We start from the raw sequence: 15,882 nt of genomic DNA, 5'->3' as shown, positions 1-15,882 counted from the left end.
GAAATGAAATACTAAAATGTGAACTTTGTGTTAATACGAAATGATAAAATGGGTTATTTTAGTCAAAAAGGCAAGGCCGGGTGTTCGTATCCATGCTAAGTTACTTAGTTAAATCACATCCTGAATCAGCGGGAAAGCAGGGTGAGTGATGTGGGCCTATGGAAGCCTTGAGTGAGGAATCAGAAGAATTCAATTCAAATGTAAGCTGTATTAGTTGTTCATCTTTTGCACTGAGACTCAAGGCTGATTCTCTGTTTGAGCTTCAGTTTTCTCATCTCTAAACATGGATACCTATCTATACTAATAAAATATTTATACTGTTGCTTCATCAGACTGCTATGAGTATAGCAAATAAGATAGCTGATGTGAAAACTACATAGAGCTAACTCTTAGAGAACTCAAAAGTGAAAGACATTAGCACTATGAAAACTGATACTCAGAAGTCAAAGTGACAGAACGAGTTAGGACAGAGTTGTGACCCAAACCCAGATTTCCTTGCTCTTTACATTTTGGTTTGGTCCCTTTCTCTTTTCCTACGTTAATGAAATTATACTTTCTAGACAAGTTTGGAGTCTATAAGATTAAGCATATTATCATATATTATCTTATGCACAAATAAATATTAATTTCCATTTAGTCTTTCCCGACATTATTTTAAGTCAATGAAGTAAGTCCTATCATCTCTCTCTTTCAGGAATTATTATTTTCTCTTAAGTACTGCCTAAACATGTTGGGATGCCAACAGGAACTGCATTGGTCAGGAATTCAATTGTGTTTTCATACTGCTTACCATCTAATTCAATAATTGTGAGCATTTTGTAATTAGGACTCTCTTAAATTTATTTTGCATTTTTCCCAGCATACATAAAATAATTATAATTTGGAGATACATCATGAAATATCAGTATTTTCAAAGAGTTTAGTAAGCACATCAGTGCCCATACACAATTCCTTATTCTTTTAAGTTTTTCCCTTGTCATCTCTCAATGGAAGAATGTTAAGAGTTTTGCTCTGTTAAACAAGATAAAGATAACACAAGTCACTGTGACAACTCTCAGTTTTTTCTTTAATGTCATCAGATCACTCTGCAAAGTAATACAAAGGGAGTGATCAGAAACACAGAGAGAAGAACAACAAATGGATCCCATATAAACCACTCAACCACAGTTATGTAAGTTATCACCATGGGTGGAACCCAAAACAAGCACATTAAGTTTTATAAACTGTACGTGAAGTCACATAGCCTTTTAATATATTCGAAAAATCTGGCTCTGAGCTATCAAAGATCCCTTTATAGGAGAAGCCTCAGTTACTGCTTCTGTGGTTCCAGATGCTGGCATTTTTTCTGTGCTTAAGATACAGGATGATTGCTTTTACCCTTAAATATCTGCTGGCTAGGGCTTAGTCTAAGATAAAACTCTGTTCATGCTTGTAATCTAGATTAAAGCTCTCTGTATAGCCCATAAACTTCAATTAAATGCTTCTAACCTTTTGCATAACACTTCAAATTGAAAAAACTTTTGGTTTCTAGGTCAGCTCTAGATTTAGGGTGTATTTGTGGACACAAAGCTATGAAAAGGCACGTTTTAGTCTGATTCAAGTGCTTTGGATCTTATTCTGTAAAAATAGCATGGGAATGAAATGTACATAGTTTCCAACTATCATAATAAAGGTACAAGGAGGAATATTCTTTGTCCTTTGACATACTTTACTGTTATGATGGTGGAAAATAACAGGTTAAGGAGAATAATGACATAGCAGGCAAAAGCATAGGGAAGTGGTAGTATTGAGTGACCTAATTCTGAGTGGTTTGAAACAATACTACAGGGAAACAAAGGCAGTTTGACAAGTTCTCCAGCCAAGATCATGCCAAATGGGTTCTCCATTTCTATTCATTTATTTTATTTTTATCATTTACCTTGCTTCACTAATGACAAAAAAGATTTCTTTCCTCTATGTGTGACTTGGTTTAGTTTTTATTTACCATGAAGATAATTTAAGAGACTTGAGACAAGAAATTGCTGCTGTTGTTTTTTCCTTTTAAAATGGGAAGCAAAGTGTGAGCCCTATATGGTAATCATCCACATATACCATTCACAGTTTCTGAACAGGACCTCAAAAGAAGCAACTACCAATGTGACACTATCCTGCTTGAACTAGCATTGGTGAAACTTTGATAAAAGTGATCTTTTTCTTTTTTTTCAGTATGAAAACAGGTTAACCCCTGAACAACTAGTATCTTTAATTTCCACAAAAAGATTTATTATTTATTTATTTGTTTTGTTAGAACATTTTCCAACATCAAAAGTAAAATCAATTGTGAGAATTTTACAAAATATATCTATGTCACATAATACTATTTTGAGAAAAGGGGACTGAGGTGTGGACTTGCTCAAATGCTGAAAGATATAATAGTTCTTGTTCTAAAACTCGAACTTACTGTGCTGTTGCCTTTGGTGCTGACGGGAAAAGTTTTTAAGCAGAGACTCATTTTCAGATTAAATTTGGATGCAAGGGAGGCAGGTAGGACTTGGTCAGGGTTATGAGATAAAGTGGTGGCCATCATAGATTTTGGAAGCAGAAAACAGGGAAAGATACTTGAATAACTATATGTGAAAATATTTCAGTTGTACTGTTCTAGAAAAGGACTGGGTCTGAAGCTGGTATTATTTAATGCTTTATAAAACATCTGGAAGAGGGTAAGCAGTGAACTTTTAAGTATGAAAAAGCCACAACGCTCTTTTGGATGCCAGTGAGGATGAATATGGTATGTGGCAGTTGGTGGTCCAGGGTAGCTATTATGACAGAGGAAAGGATTTAAGTGACATTGTAAACTACTTTTTAAGAATAGCAATCCAATGCAGTGCTTCAGCCAAAAAGACTAACAAAATGCTGACTGTTGAACACAAGCTCTTGGGTATTTTTTAATATGCCATGTGAGAAGGATTTATTATTGGAAAGAGATGAATGGATAATACTCTCATGAATCCTTCAGAGAAGCTAGGTACAGTTGAGGAATGATCCTCATCTTCTAGAAGCAATCCTTCCTTCTGGGATAAAATCCTTAGTACAACTGATTACCAAGCAGTCCACAAATAGATGCGTCAGACATTTCTAATGTGCTTTGTTTTTATTAATCACCACATCACCATCACCGATTCCTAAACTTTGGATTGTCCTTAGTGATTATCCAGATTTATATGCAAATAAGCTCCTCACAATTTTTAAGTTATAGTCTACGGGCATCTTCTGATAATCACCTGTTTATTCATAACCATCAGCAAGCATCAGTAAAATGGGCAACCTCAATTTGCTTCTCTTATATAAACATGAACTAAATGATCAACCTTTCATCCAGAGTAGAAGCAAGAAGGTGTGAGGGATGCCCTGTGGCAAGAACACTGTGTGCCCCAATATTGGTATATTTGTATGAAAAAAGTGAGAATAAGCAGTGCCTAAATCTTAAGTAACTACGTACATAGATGACTGAACCCCTAGGTAAAACTGTATTTTCATGCACATTTAAACCCATGGAAATAAAGGTATAAATATCATCTGCATTTCCTTACCTTCTATTGCTGATAGGAGAACTCGGGAATGATCATAAGCGATTACATTTGCATATCTATTCTTTGGTTTGTTTACTTCCAAGTTTGAATGTTCCCATGTGAACTGCTGGCCAGGGTCAATCGACTTTAAAAAAAAAAACAGCATACATACACAAAATCAATACTGAATAACGTCAGATTATAGGCATTTATCACAAGTAACAAACACGATTTAAAAAGAAAATTTTGAAGTTACACTTCATCAAGATGATCCTAGCTGTGAAGCTGAACACTGATACAACCAGAATAAGATGAAGTGATTAATCACTGGAAAAAACAGTGATAGTCACCAACATTGATTCAAATGGGGGGAAAAAAATCAATACAGATGTCCTGTTAATAGTGAAAAGGCAGGTTGTTTTTTTTTTTTTTTTAACTTTTCAATTTTCTTCTCTGTTGCTGTAGTCTACAAGTTATCTTGGTCCAATATTCCTTCCAGTTCTGTGAACATTATTTTATCCTGATTCTTCTTCCTATTCTTTCCTCTCTGGACCTAACCTCACTCTTTAAGGTGACAGAACATTCACTGGACTCACTGGGCACAAGCTCTTCTTTCACCTGCAGGGGTACATCATGATGGCAACTTAGAATTTTGTCTGCGTCTCTGTAACACACTAGACCACCATCACAAGGCAATTTGTACAATTAAAACAGGCAAGAATAACAGTAAGAAGGAAAGTAAGTTAAATCTAATAATCATCTTAGAATACTAATTTATAATCTAATACAGATAGGATCTAATCACTTTTTAACTTATCATTATGTGTTATTATGTTTACAAAGTTTGCTCTATATTCTTCATTTTAAACTTATTTTTTTCTGATTTTTAATGCCTCTCCTGATGCCTTAGTTCAACCAAAGTTGTTCTATAAAATATATCTTATATGCCTATAAAATGATATATAAATTTCTTTTTATACAGAACCATTACTTTGAGACTGAATTCAGGCTTTGATTATAAAACACTGGGAAACTTTTTAATGTCCTGCAGTGTTATAGAAATGAAAAGTATTTTTTCTTTCATCATAGCATACTGACACTTTTTTAAGATATAATTTCATGGTATATGGAAACATGAGTTTAGTAATTATAGAAACATGATTTTAAATGACAAAAATCAAGTTTTCAGAACTAATGATATATTAGGTTTATATACCCAAGATGAAATTCTTTAAAAAGCAAAAACACTGCTATATTCATAGAATTTTTAACAGTTATTTTTGGTACTGGATATTTTCCATGCTTTTATGTTGATGTGTACAACTTGAAAGTAAAATATATCCAACAGCTGTTACAATATTAATGATGCACACATTTTGTGTTTTAATGGATAGAGGTCAGCACAATAATAAACTCACAAGTGTAAAGAGTAAAGCCTATTAACAGTCATGAATAGCCTCTAAACATAAATTCTCAGCAGTATAGATTGCAACCTCTAATTTACTAGGGATTATAAAACCCCTTTTCCTTTCTTAGCCTGTGCTAATCTGTATATAAACTAGTCAATCACTGAACAGTATTCAGCAAAATAATTATCCATGTCTTAAAAGTCTAAAGAATAAAGTGATTAGGGGGTCCTTCTAGTTTGTTCTTCCAGAGAACCTCATCATCTTCCCTGCAGAATGTACTCCTTTCAGAGTATGCTGTGAGCTAAGGGGAGTTGAAGCATTCAGATGCCCCAACCCTGTGCCTTCTCCACACAAAGCAGCTCCATTTAGTGACCAAGCCCTGTCTTAAAAACTTCTCAACTCCATCCCAAGTCTACCATTCCCTAAATCACAGTCCTTCAGTAGCTGATGTCTTCTCTAAACCCTCACTCTAATCCATTCTTCATACTTAAGTAGACATTCTAAACCACAGCCCTGAATAGGTTAGGACTGTCTTTAAAACTCTCCACAGACTCTGGGTGGCCTTTGGCTAAAACTCTGAAGTCCTTTAGCCACCATCCTACCTAAACATGTTTAGTCATCTTTGTATCTACAAAGATGGCTCAAGAGATGGTTCAACAATTTAAAAAAAAATGTTGCTGAGAAAAGTTCATAAAGAGGAATCATGGAGTAATTCTTTCTTATAGCATGGGTGTTAGAGAACAGACTTTAGAGACTGCAATGTGCAATGTATTAATTAGCTTAATACTTTAATATTCATTATCATGACTTAGTAATTAAGAATATGATTGTGAAAGTACAACTACCACTGATATTCCACTTTACACTGATGAGCATTACTGAGTACATTAGCTTTTTACACAGTATTCTCCAAAATATTCCACGAAGTTCTTAAACTCACTGATACACAGTCATTCCTTTGGTGGAAGACATTACTCTCTCTGATGATCTTGTTACTCAGATTATGGTCATTCATATGTGTAAATGACATACATTTAATTATACCAGTGAAAATGCATCTATCAACTCAAAGACACCGTGAATCCATGGTCATTTCCACTCTTGCCACATATTTTCAGCCCTCAACATGATTTACTTGATAACTACATAGTCAGTTCAGTCAATTCAGTTGCTCAGTCATGTCCAACTCTAAGCACACCCATGGACTGCAGCATGCCAGGCTTCCCTGTCCATCACCAAATCCTGGAGCTTACTCAAACTCATGTCCATTGAGTCAGGGATGCCATCCAACCACCTCATCCTCTGTTGTCCCATTCTTCTCCCACCTTCAATCTTTCCCAGCATCAGGGTCTTTTCCAATGAGTCAGTTCTTCGAGTCAGGTGGCCAAAGTATTGGAGTTTCAGCTTCAACATCAGTCCTTCCAATGAATATTCAAGACTGATTTCCTTTAGGATGGACTGGCTGGATCTCTTTGCAGTCCAAGAGACTCTCAAGAGCTTTTTCCTACACCACAGTTCAAAAGCATCAATTCTTTGGTGCTCAGCTTTCTTTATAGTCCAACTCTCACATTCATACATGACTACTGGAAAAACCATAGCCTTGACTAGACGGACCTTTATTGGTGAAGTGATGTCTCTGCTTTTTAATATGCTGTCTATGTTGGTCATGACTTTTCTTCCAAGGAGCAAGCATCTTTTAATTTCCTGGCTGCAGTCACCATCTACAGTGATTTTGGAGCCTAAGAAAATAAAGTCTGTCACTGTTTCCATTGTTTCCCCATCTATTTGCCATGAAGTGATGGGACCGGATGCCATGATCTTAGTTTTCTAAATGTTGAGTTTTAAGCCAGCTTTTTCACTCTCCTCTTTCATTTTCATCAAGAGGCTCTTTAGTTCTTCTTCACTTTCTGCCATAGTGGTGGTGTCATCTGCATATCTAAGGTTATTGATATTTCTCCTGAAAATCTTGATTCCAGCTTTTGCTTCCTCCAACCCAGCATTTTGCATGATGTACTCTGCATAGAAGTTAAATAAGCAGGGTGACAATATACAGCCTTGACATACTCCTTTCCCAATTTGGAACCAGTTTGTTGTTCCATGTACAGTTCTAACTGTTGCTTCTTGACCTGCATACATATTTCTCAGGAGGCAGGTCAGGTGGTCTGGTATTCCCATCTCTTTAAGAATTTTCCAGTTTGTTGTGATCCACACAGTCAAAGGCTTTGGAAAGTTTAAAACTTGGTAATGGAAACACAAGTTGTATATCATGTATGTTAATATATTTAGGCTTAAAGTGTGACTCATGAGATGAAGACTTGTAGGCAACAGGATAATGATAGTAATACCTGCCAGGTGATTATGCTTTTCCATGCAGTATCCTGTTTAAATTTCACAAGTTTTACAAGGGTTAGGTACTGTTTTTTCCTCCGTTATGAAGATAAGGAAATGGAAGTAAAGAAAGACTAATTCAACCAATTTTACTGAGGGACTACTCTGTGGCAGGTGTTTTGGTTGTTAACTAACTTGGTCACATGGTGAAATTCCATACATTATCCCTGTAACCCAGGTTTGGGTGATTTCAAAATCCACTGATGATTAACAGCTGGTAATTCCTAATCCATGGCGCCACTTCACTATCCAGAAAGCCACTGCAAAGTAAAGAAGCCCATCCTTTATCTTATCAGTCCAAATATTTCTTTCTAAGTGATCATCCTGCGTGTATGACCAGGCCACTCAAGATGCCTGTTCTCTTGCTCTCTGTATATCCCCTGATCCACCAATGCCTGCTTCATCTACCCCTATTCAGTGCCTGACCTTCCTACATGCTTGCCCCAGGCTGCAGCCAGGGATTGTTCTAATCTTCAGATGAGAGCATCTCCACCTGATGGCTTATCAGAGAGAAGGTTAGGGGTGGGCCCCTCTGCTAGTTTCCCGTAACCTACACGGCAACCTGAAGTCAGTTCACCTGTAACCAGTTACCATCCCCTCCCCTATTGCGAAGGCTGCTGCCATGTTCTGCCCAGTACTGTCTGCCATCTGCACCCAGTGGGGTGCTGCTCCAGGACGCTGCTTCAGACATGTAAGTCCCCCCATTCATTAAACCACTGATGTCTCTGTTGTAAACTCCAGACTCTTTCTTCAGTCTTGAGGCTGGGCAAGCACAGGTCTGGCGGCCCTGTGGGGTGAAGCCCAACAACTGGTAGAGTGACCAGGAGACTGAGGAAACTCCTGTGAGTACCAGGATGCTGGGAAGGCAGGCCTGGGAATGGGAAGCTGTGGGCCCATCTTCGGATATGTGGGGCCTGAAAGTTGCAGATATGGTGCCGGGGTGGCTGTCCACTAATGTGGAGCCTGAAAGTTGCAGGGGTGATTCTGGGGTTGCCGTCCACCTGTCTGCGGGGCCCTGTGGTGGCTGTCGTTGACGAATGGGGGTCACCAAGAGAGTACAGAGAACTGACAGATACCCCAAGGCTGTTGGGGAGATAGATGTTGGCTGCTATTACAGTGGGATAAAAGTGGCGAGTTGTTTTTTTGTGTTCAGAAAGTCGAGGAGGCTGAGCTAACAGCCTCGTTGAAGGTTAAGTGTTGATTCGAGTTCTTCTCATTAAAGTGAGCCATGTGACTGTGAGTGAATGCTACGTATTATTGTCTATTACTGCTGTTTACTTAAAGTGAATTGGTTACTTAGAAACTGGGGAAAAAAAAAATCCCTGAAAATGTCCAAGGTGGGATTCTTTTGACATTATAAACTGGTTTTTGCGTATGCAGTAAGAGGAAGTTAGCTTTCTAGAAGGAATTGATATTTCTCTTCTTGTTCCTTTGGTATTAAGTAATGGACCTGGGTTCACAGGAACTTTAATCATCTGATCCCTGAGAGTGAAGAAAAAATAAAAATAAAGAGGCCTTTTTAAACTCTGGCTGGAAACCTGTGAAATCTGTTTCTGTATAGATATATATCTGTGTGTACCTTAGAAATGGGTCTGCTGCCTCTAAAGGGCATGGTCAGGATTAGTTTGTGGATGAGCTGTTTAACTTGATTAAGAGAAATTAAGTGTGTATATAAATTCCCTGATATCTCTGTTGTTGACTCTGGGCTTTCTCTTTGGTGTTGAAGTGGGGCAAGTACAGGCCTTGGAGGCAGGTGCAGGGTGCAGCCCAACAGTGTCATTCTGGGGCAATTACATAAGAGATCAAGTTTTAAAAATGAGGTTGGCTTCACATGGATGATAAAGCAGATGGGATGTGGCTTACATTTATACTCATTTTACACGGATCAAACAAACATTGATTAAATAATGCTGACTTGTCTTTGTGCAACACACACTCATCCATCTGTATCTGTCTGTCTGACTGAACATTCAGCAATACACAGCCTAGGTCATTATTTTGGAGCTTGTCAGGCTGCTGAGAGCAGTAAACTCAGTAAAAAAGAATAACTCCTGAAAGTAGATGAAGTATAAGAAGAGATTTTATACTAAAAAAATTGAGGAAAATCAAATTTCAATTATCCATGTTAATGAAGCAATATATCATGAATGAATAGGACTCTAGTATTCAAAACCCAATCTTCAGGCTCTCCTTAGTGCTAAATGATGACACCATTGTTTTGCTTCTTTGTTTTCTGGCTTCTCTTACTGAGATCTTACCAAGGAAGAATGAAATGGCCAAGTGGACAAGGAGCAACAGTGATACAGGAGTTATATCTTTGGCCAATCCATCATGACCACATACCTACCTACTATAAAATTAGGCTGAGGTCTCCCTAATATTATTCAAAACGATCTGAAATAAGCATCCTTTTTCCTAATGTTCCTAATGGATCCAATCATTTCTTGCTGTTAGTATTTGGATTTATTTCCTAAGTACTTGGTTTTGATTCTCAGGTATTTCCACTTATCCTTCTGTGTCTGTTTATCCAGACATTGAGTGGGATCCACCTCCTTCTTGGTACTCAGTCCAAAATTCTACCCTCTTGAACCAAAATCTTGACCAGGTCATCTTCATCCTCCCCTAAGAATTTTGAGAGTTGGAAAAGAAGAAAGGTAGATATATTCAACCCGAAGTTGACTGATGGACTTTTAAATAAGTTGCATAAAATGTGGACATTACATTGTCACAGAATTTATAAACAACAATGCTATTTCATAATATTTACTTTTGTTTCTCCAATCAGTATGGCCCTTCAAGGTGTGCTGGATGAACCCTATGTGGGTTTTTTTTTTTTTTACCAAGATGCCAAACCATTCTGCACTGCCTCCCTATCTGCACACTTGGTACATTACACAGGCTCCTTCAGACATGTAAGTCCTCCATCCGTTAAACCACTGATGTTTCTGTCGCTGACTCTGGACTCTTTCTTGAGGCCGGGCAAGCACAGGTCTGGCGGGCCTGCCGGGTGCAGTCCAACAACTGGCAGAGCGACCAGGAGACCTAGGAAATTCCTGTGAGCACCGGGACGCTCAACAGTTTTTGAGGATCTCAATAGTTTTTGACTGACTCACTCTAACGCTAACAGAAGATGGCTAGCCATCTTCAACTCAACTGCTTAGCTATACTGAGAAAAAGTGACAAAATAAAAGGAAAATCCCCTTGTAACTTAGAGAAGGGAAAGCCCCAACTAAACACTTGCTAATATCAAATACTTTGAATGTATGCAGTCTTTAACTTGATGGTCTGAGAGTTCTAATTTTTTCTTTAATCAACTGTAACTTTGCCTTAAAATAGGTAAGAGAAAAATATATGTAAGTGGAGACAAAAGCTACCTTTAACTTATGGATTTACCATTTTGCCCTGTGTTCTTGATGAAAAGTTTGAATTAAAATATAATTATTTTATACTGTAACTAACACTTATGGAATGGAGCATTTAGTTTTCATTTACATTTCTTTGTGCTTTACCTATCTCCCATCATTTTATCTTCACAAAGACTCTGGAAATAGTTACCATCATTATCACAGTTCTGTTGATGAGAAAACTAAGGTGTAGAGGTGTAGAGTTAAATTACTTTCTCAGTTTCAGACAGCTACTAGGGAGAGAAATTAGATTTGGGGCAGAGATATTCTGCACCCCACACCCTTCCCCTGCCCTCATTTGAGTGACTAGCCACCATGATATGTGTCATCTCTGGCCAAGCTGGAAAAGGCTTCTGGACTGTTTCACACATGCCTTTCAATTTTTCTCCTAAAACACAATGGGAAATCTAGGAACAAAAGTTTCTGTAGTGCTTCTGATCTGTATTTATAATTTTAAACTCAAAACAAGAAAGTGCTCATAAATTTGCAAATCAGATTACAGTCATTGAGTAAAATTACATCTTGATATGAGAGTGACCTTTTATGACAAAGCTGAAGTCATTTTACAGCAAAGCTCTTAAATATGGTTTAAAATTTCAACTTCTCTATCCAGAAGAAAAATATAATTCACATGTGCAGAACACCATACAAGTTGCTCTGTGTTCCATTTCTCATTCCACCAAGAGAAAACCTCAAAATATTCCCTTTAGAAACTCAAAAGAGAAACCACAAAAAAGATACATCCTGGTTTTGTATGTTTTGAAACTACAACATTTAATTATATAGAACTAAAAAAAAAAGCGACTTGACTAGCCAAACTATGGGTCAGACTAAGTATCCTTTATACAGGGAGATGAACTTTCATTGACCTTAACCTTCAGAAAAATACTATCTTTCCACATAGTTCCCCATCAATAGGTTCATTTGGTCTTCACTGTGGTTTGCCCCCAGATATTCTCAAGTTTTTATTTATTTATTTATTGAGGTTTAGAAGAAGAGTCTGCCATTGACTACATATTTTTTGCAATGAATCCTTTTTATTTTTTTAATATTCTCTTTTGGGCATGTTTTTCCTTTTTAAACTTGAAACATAGTTGATTTAAAATGTGTCAGATATATATCAAAGTGATTCAGTTATACATAGGTATATTCTTTTTCCAGATTCTGTTTTCTATTCAATTTCTGTTTTGTAAAGAAGTTCATTTGTATCATGTTCTAGATTCCATATATAAATGATGTCATATTTGTTTTTGTCTAACTTAATTTAGTATGATAACCTCTAGGTCTACAAGTGATGCTGCAAATGGCATTATTACATTCTCATTTTTATGGCTGAGTAATATTCCATTGTGTATATATATACTACATCTTCATTATCCATTTATCTGTTGATGAACATGTAGGTTACATCCATGTCTTGCCTATTGTGAATAGTGCCATTATGAACACTGGGGTGCAGGTATCTTTTCAAAGTAGTTTTTTTTCCCCAGATATATGCCCAGGAGTGGGATTGCTGGATCATATAGCAGCTCTTTTTTTTTTATAGTTTTTAAATTTCTATACTGCTATATACCAATTTACATTCCTATCAACAGTGTAGGGGAGTTCCGTTTTCTCCACACCCTATCCAGCATGTATTATTTGTAGGCTTTTTAATGATATGGCCATTCTGACCAGTGTGAGGTGATACTGGATTTTACTTTAGATTTGTATTTGTCTAATAATTAACAATGCCGGGCATCTTTTCACCTTGGCCATATGTGTGTCTTCTTTGGAGAAATGTATGATTGGTTTTCTCCTCATTTTTCTATTGGGTTGATTATTGTTTCTATGGAGTTGTATGAACTGTTGTGTGTGTATTTTGGAAATTAAGTCCTTATTGCTTGCATGACTTACGAATTTCATCTCCTAGTCCATAGGCTGTCTTTCCATTTTGTTTATGGTTTCCTTTGTTGGGCCAAAGATTACAAGTTTGATTAGGTCCCATTTTATTTTTATTTCTATTGCTTTGGGAGACTGAACAAAGAAAATATTGCTAAGATTTATCTTAGAATGTTTGATTATGTTCTCTTCTAGGAGTTTTATCATGTCATGTCTTTTGTGTATGATGTCAGAGTATGTTCTAACTTCACTGATATATGTGCAGCTGTCCAGCTTTCCCAATACCACTTGCTGAAGAGACTTTTTCCCATTGATTATTCTTTCCTTCTTTGCTGAAATTTAATTGACTACAGGTGCGTGAGTTTATTTTTGATTTCTCTATTCTGCTTCATTGATCCACTTGTCATTTGTGAGCCAATACCACCATTTTGGTTACTGTAGCTTTGTAGTACTCTTTTAAGTCTGGCAGGATTATGCCCTCAACTTTGTTCTTTTCCCTCAGGACTGTTTTGGTAATTCTGGGTGTTTTATGGTTCCATATAAATTTTAGAATTATTTATTCTAGCTCTGTGAAAAATGTCATGGGTAATTTGGTAGGGATCATACTAAATCTGTAGATTGCTTTGGGTAGTATTACCATTATAACAATATTGATTCTTCCAATCCAACAGCATGGTATATTTTTCCATTTCTTTGAATCACTGTTAATTTCCTTTATCAGTGTTCATAGTTCTCAGTATATAAGCCTTTTATCTCTTTGATCAGGATTATTCCTAAGTATTTTATTTTGTTTTTTAAAAGGGATCATTTTTTAACTTTCCCTTTCTGATATTTCATTGTTAATGTAAAGAAATGTAACTATCTCATCCTCTGTTGTCCCCTTCTCCTCCTGCCTTCAATCTTTCCCAGCATCAGGGTCTTTTCCCATGAGTTGGTTCTTTGCATGAGGTGACAAAAGTATTAGAGCTTCAGCTTCAGCTTCAGTTGTTTCAATTAATTCAGGACTGATTCCTTTAGGATGGACTGGTTTGATCTCTTGCACTCCAACGGACTCTCAAGAGTCTTCTTCAACACCACAGTTCAAAAACATCAACTCTTCAGTGCTCAGCTTTCTTTGTGGTCCAACTCTCACATCAATACATGACTATGGCAAAAACCATAGCTTTGACTGCATGGAACTTGTTGGCAAAGTAATGTCTCTGCTTTTTAATATGCTGTCTAGGTTTGTCATAGCTTCTCTTCACAAGAGCAAGTGTCTACTAATTTCATGGCTGCAGTCACCATCTACAGTGATTTTGGAAACCAAAAAAAGAAAGTCTGTCACAGTTTCCATTGTTTCCCCCTCTATTTGGCATGGAGTGATGGGACCAGATGCCATGATCTTCATTTTTTGAATGTTGAGTTTTTAGCCCACTTTGTCACTCTTCTCTTTCATCAAGAGACACTTTAGTTCCTGTTTGCTTTCTGCCATTAGGGTGGTGTCATATGACTATTTGAGGCTATTGACATTTCTCCTGGCATCAATGATGAAAAAGAGGAAATTTAAAAATGTCTTGAGATAAATGACAGACCGATTTTCTATCTGGATGATATGTCCATTGATGTAATGGAGTATTAACGTCTGCGGGTATAACTGTATTCCTGCCAATTTCTTCATATTTACTTAGGTGCTCCTGTATTGGGTGCTTATATGTTAATGAATGTAATATCCTCTTCTTGTATTGATCCTGTTATCAATATACAGTGTTCTTCTTTATCTTTCTTTATGGCCTTTGTTTTAAAGTCTATTTTGTCTGATAGAAATATTGCCACCCTTGCTTTTTTGTCATTTCCATTTGCATAAAATGCCTTTTTCTTTCTATCCCCTCACTTTCAATCCGTGTGTGTCCTTTGCCCTAAAGTGGTCTTGTAAATAGTATAGTGTAGGCTCTTGTTTTATTATTCAAACTGCCACTCTTTTGATTGGAGCATTTAGCCCATTGACATTTAAGGACCCCAAGAACTGTAGCCAGCCAGGCTCTTCTGTCCATGGGATCTCCGAGGGAAGAATACCAGAGTGGGTTGTTATTTCTTTTTCCAGGAGATCTTCCCAACACAGGGATCTAACCTGTGTCTCTTACGTTGCAGGTGGTTCTTTAGTGCTGAGCCAGCAGGGAAGCCCACTTACTCCATTATTTCTAAAACAAGGTTTATTACTGTAGACTTACAGAAATCTTTCAAGACCTAAAGTTCTTGTCAATATTTAATAATAACATACCAGGAAAGTCCAGAACACTTGAATTGATACACTAAGTCACCCATTTACACCACTAGGAAAGATCAGTGACTGGAATTTTTTCTCGATTGCCTCTTAAGAATCCTGAGAAAGTCGATCAGGAAAAAACAAAAACCAAAACGAATCACTACAAGTAAAAGAATTTCGAGATTCACTAAGTCATTTTAAATGAGATTTAACCATGAGAGAAAAACTAGAAGTCAACATCCCCAAGCTTTTTAAAGGGCAGATAGTTAGTACCTTACATTTTGAGCTTAGGAATAAAATGGCTACAAATATCTGGGGGTCAAGTCCTAAGAAGTCACTTTATGCTTAAGTATTTCAAATCATGATGCCATTGAGTGAAACTGTGTCTGATTTGTTTGTAGGTAATTTTACTGGACTTTGTGAAATTTTCCAGAATGTTTATATACTCTTAACTTTAAAAGGACAAAAAAATTGTGCTTCACTGTTTATATGTCTGAAATCACCCATCCTAATCATATACAAGCTTATTTACTGAGGAACTACAAGGTTATGTTTTGTCCCACAAGATCTGTTCCTATTTAATGTAGACTGAAAATCTCTTACTGCCATAACACAGTCCTGCATAGACCAGGCTGTGTGTGTACACACCCACTGTGTGTATCCAGAACGGTCATTCATTCCTATTGTAATCACTCTAACCATGGCAGCCTCTGTTCCTTCTCTCGTGGATACTGGACATCTTTCTCCACATCGAGTCCTAATGGAAAGCAACACCTGCGCTGCTTCTTGGAGATACTGTTCCCAGTCTCAGATTTCACAATTCCCTGGGCATGTGTTGAAGACTGTGATTCTTGTCTAATGGTTTCAAGTGGAAAGTCCCAAAGGCCAAATCTTTGCCAGCTAAGTCTCTGGAATGCAATGATGCAATGCAAATTTCCCAAACCTTCTTAGTTTTTCCATACTGTAGCCCCTCTCTATGGTCTTCCCTGATAGCTCAGCTGGTAAACAAT

The 15,882-nt window shown here is 37.1% G+C and overlaps 1 protein-coding gene and 1 long non-coding RNA gene across 14 annotated transcripts in view; one reads left to right on the top strand and one right to left on the bottom strand.

The window, feature by feature from the left end:
- Positions 1-15,882, bottom strand: part of PTPRD (protein tyrosine phosphatase receptor type D) — a 428,379-nt gene that overhangs the window by 77,858 nt on the left and 334,639 nt on the right. For all 13 annotated transcript variants that reach the window (XM_043891355.1, XM_043891351.1, XM_043891349.1 and 10 more), the window contains one exon: positions 3,570-3,693. In XM_043891355.1, coding sequence (XP_043747290.1) covers positions 3,570-3,693 — 124 coding nt within the window. The remainder of the gene's footprint in view (positions 1-3,569; positions 3,694-15,882) is intronic.
- Positions 1-15,882, top strand: part of LOC122686210 — a 182,946-nt gene that overhangs the window by 126,997 nt on the left and 40,067 nt on the right. The window lies entirely within an intron of this gene.

This window comes from Cervus elaphus, chromosome 29, assembly GCF_910594005.1.
Source record: "Cervus elaphus chromosome 29, mCerEla1.1, whole genome shotgun sequence".
Lineage (NCBI taxonomy): Eukaryota > Metazoa > Chordata > Mammalia > Artiodactyla > Cervidae > Cervus > Cervus elaphus.
The sequence above is the reverse complement of the archived record's forward strand: the minus strand, read 5'-3'. Positions and strand labels throughout refer to the sequence as shown.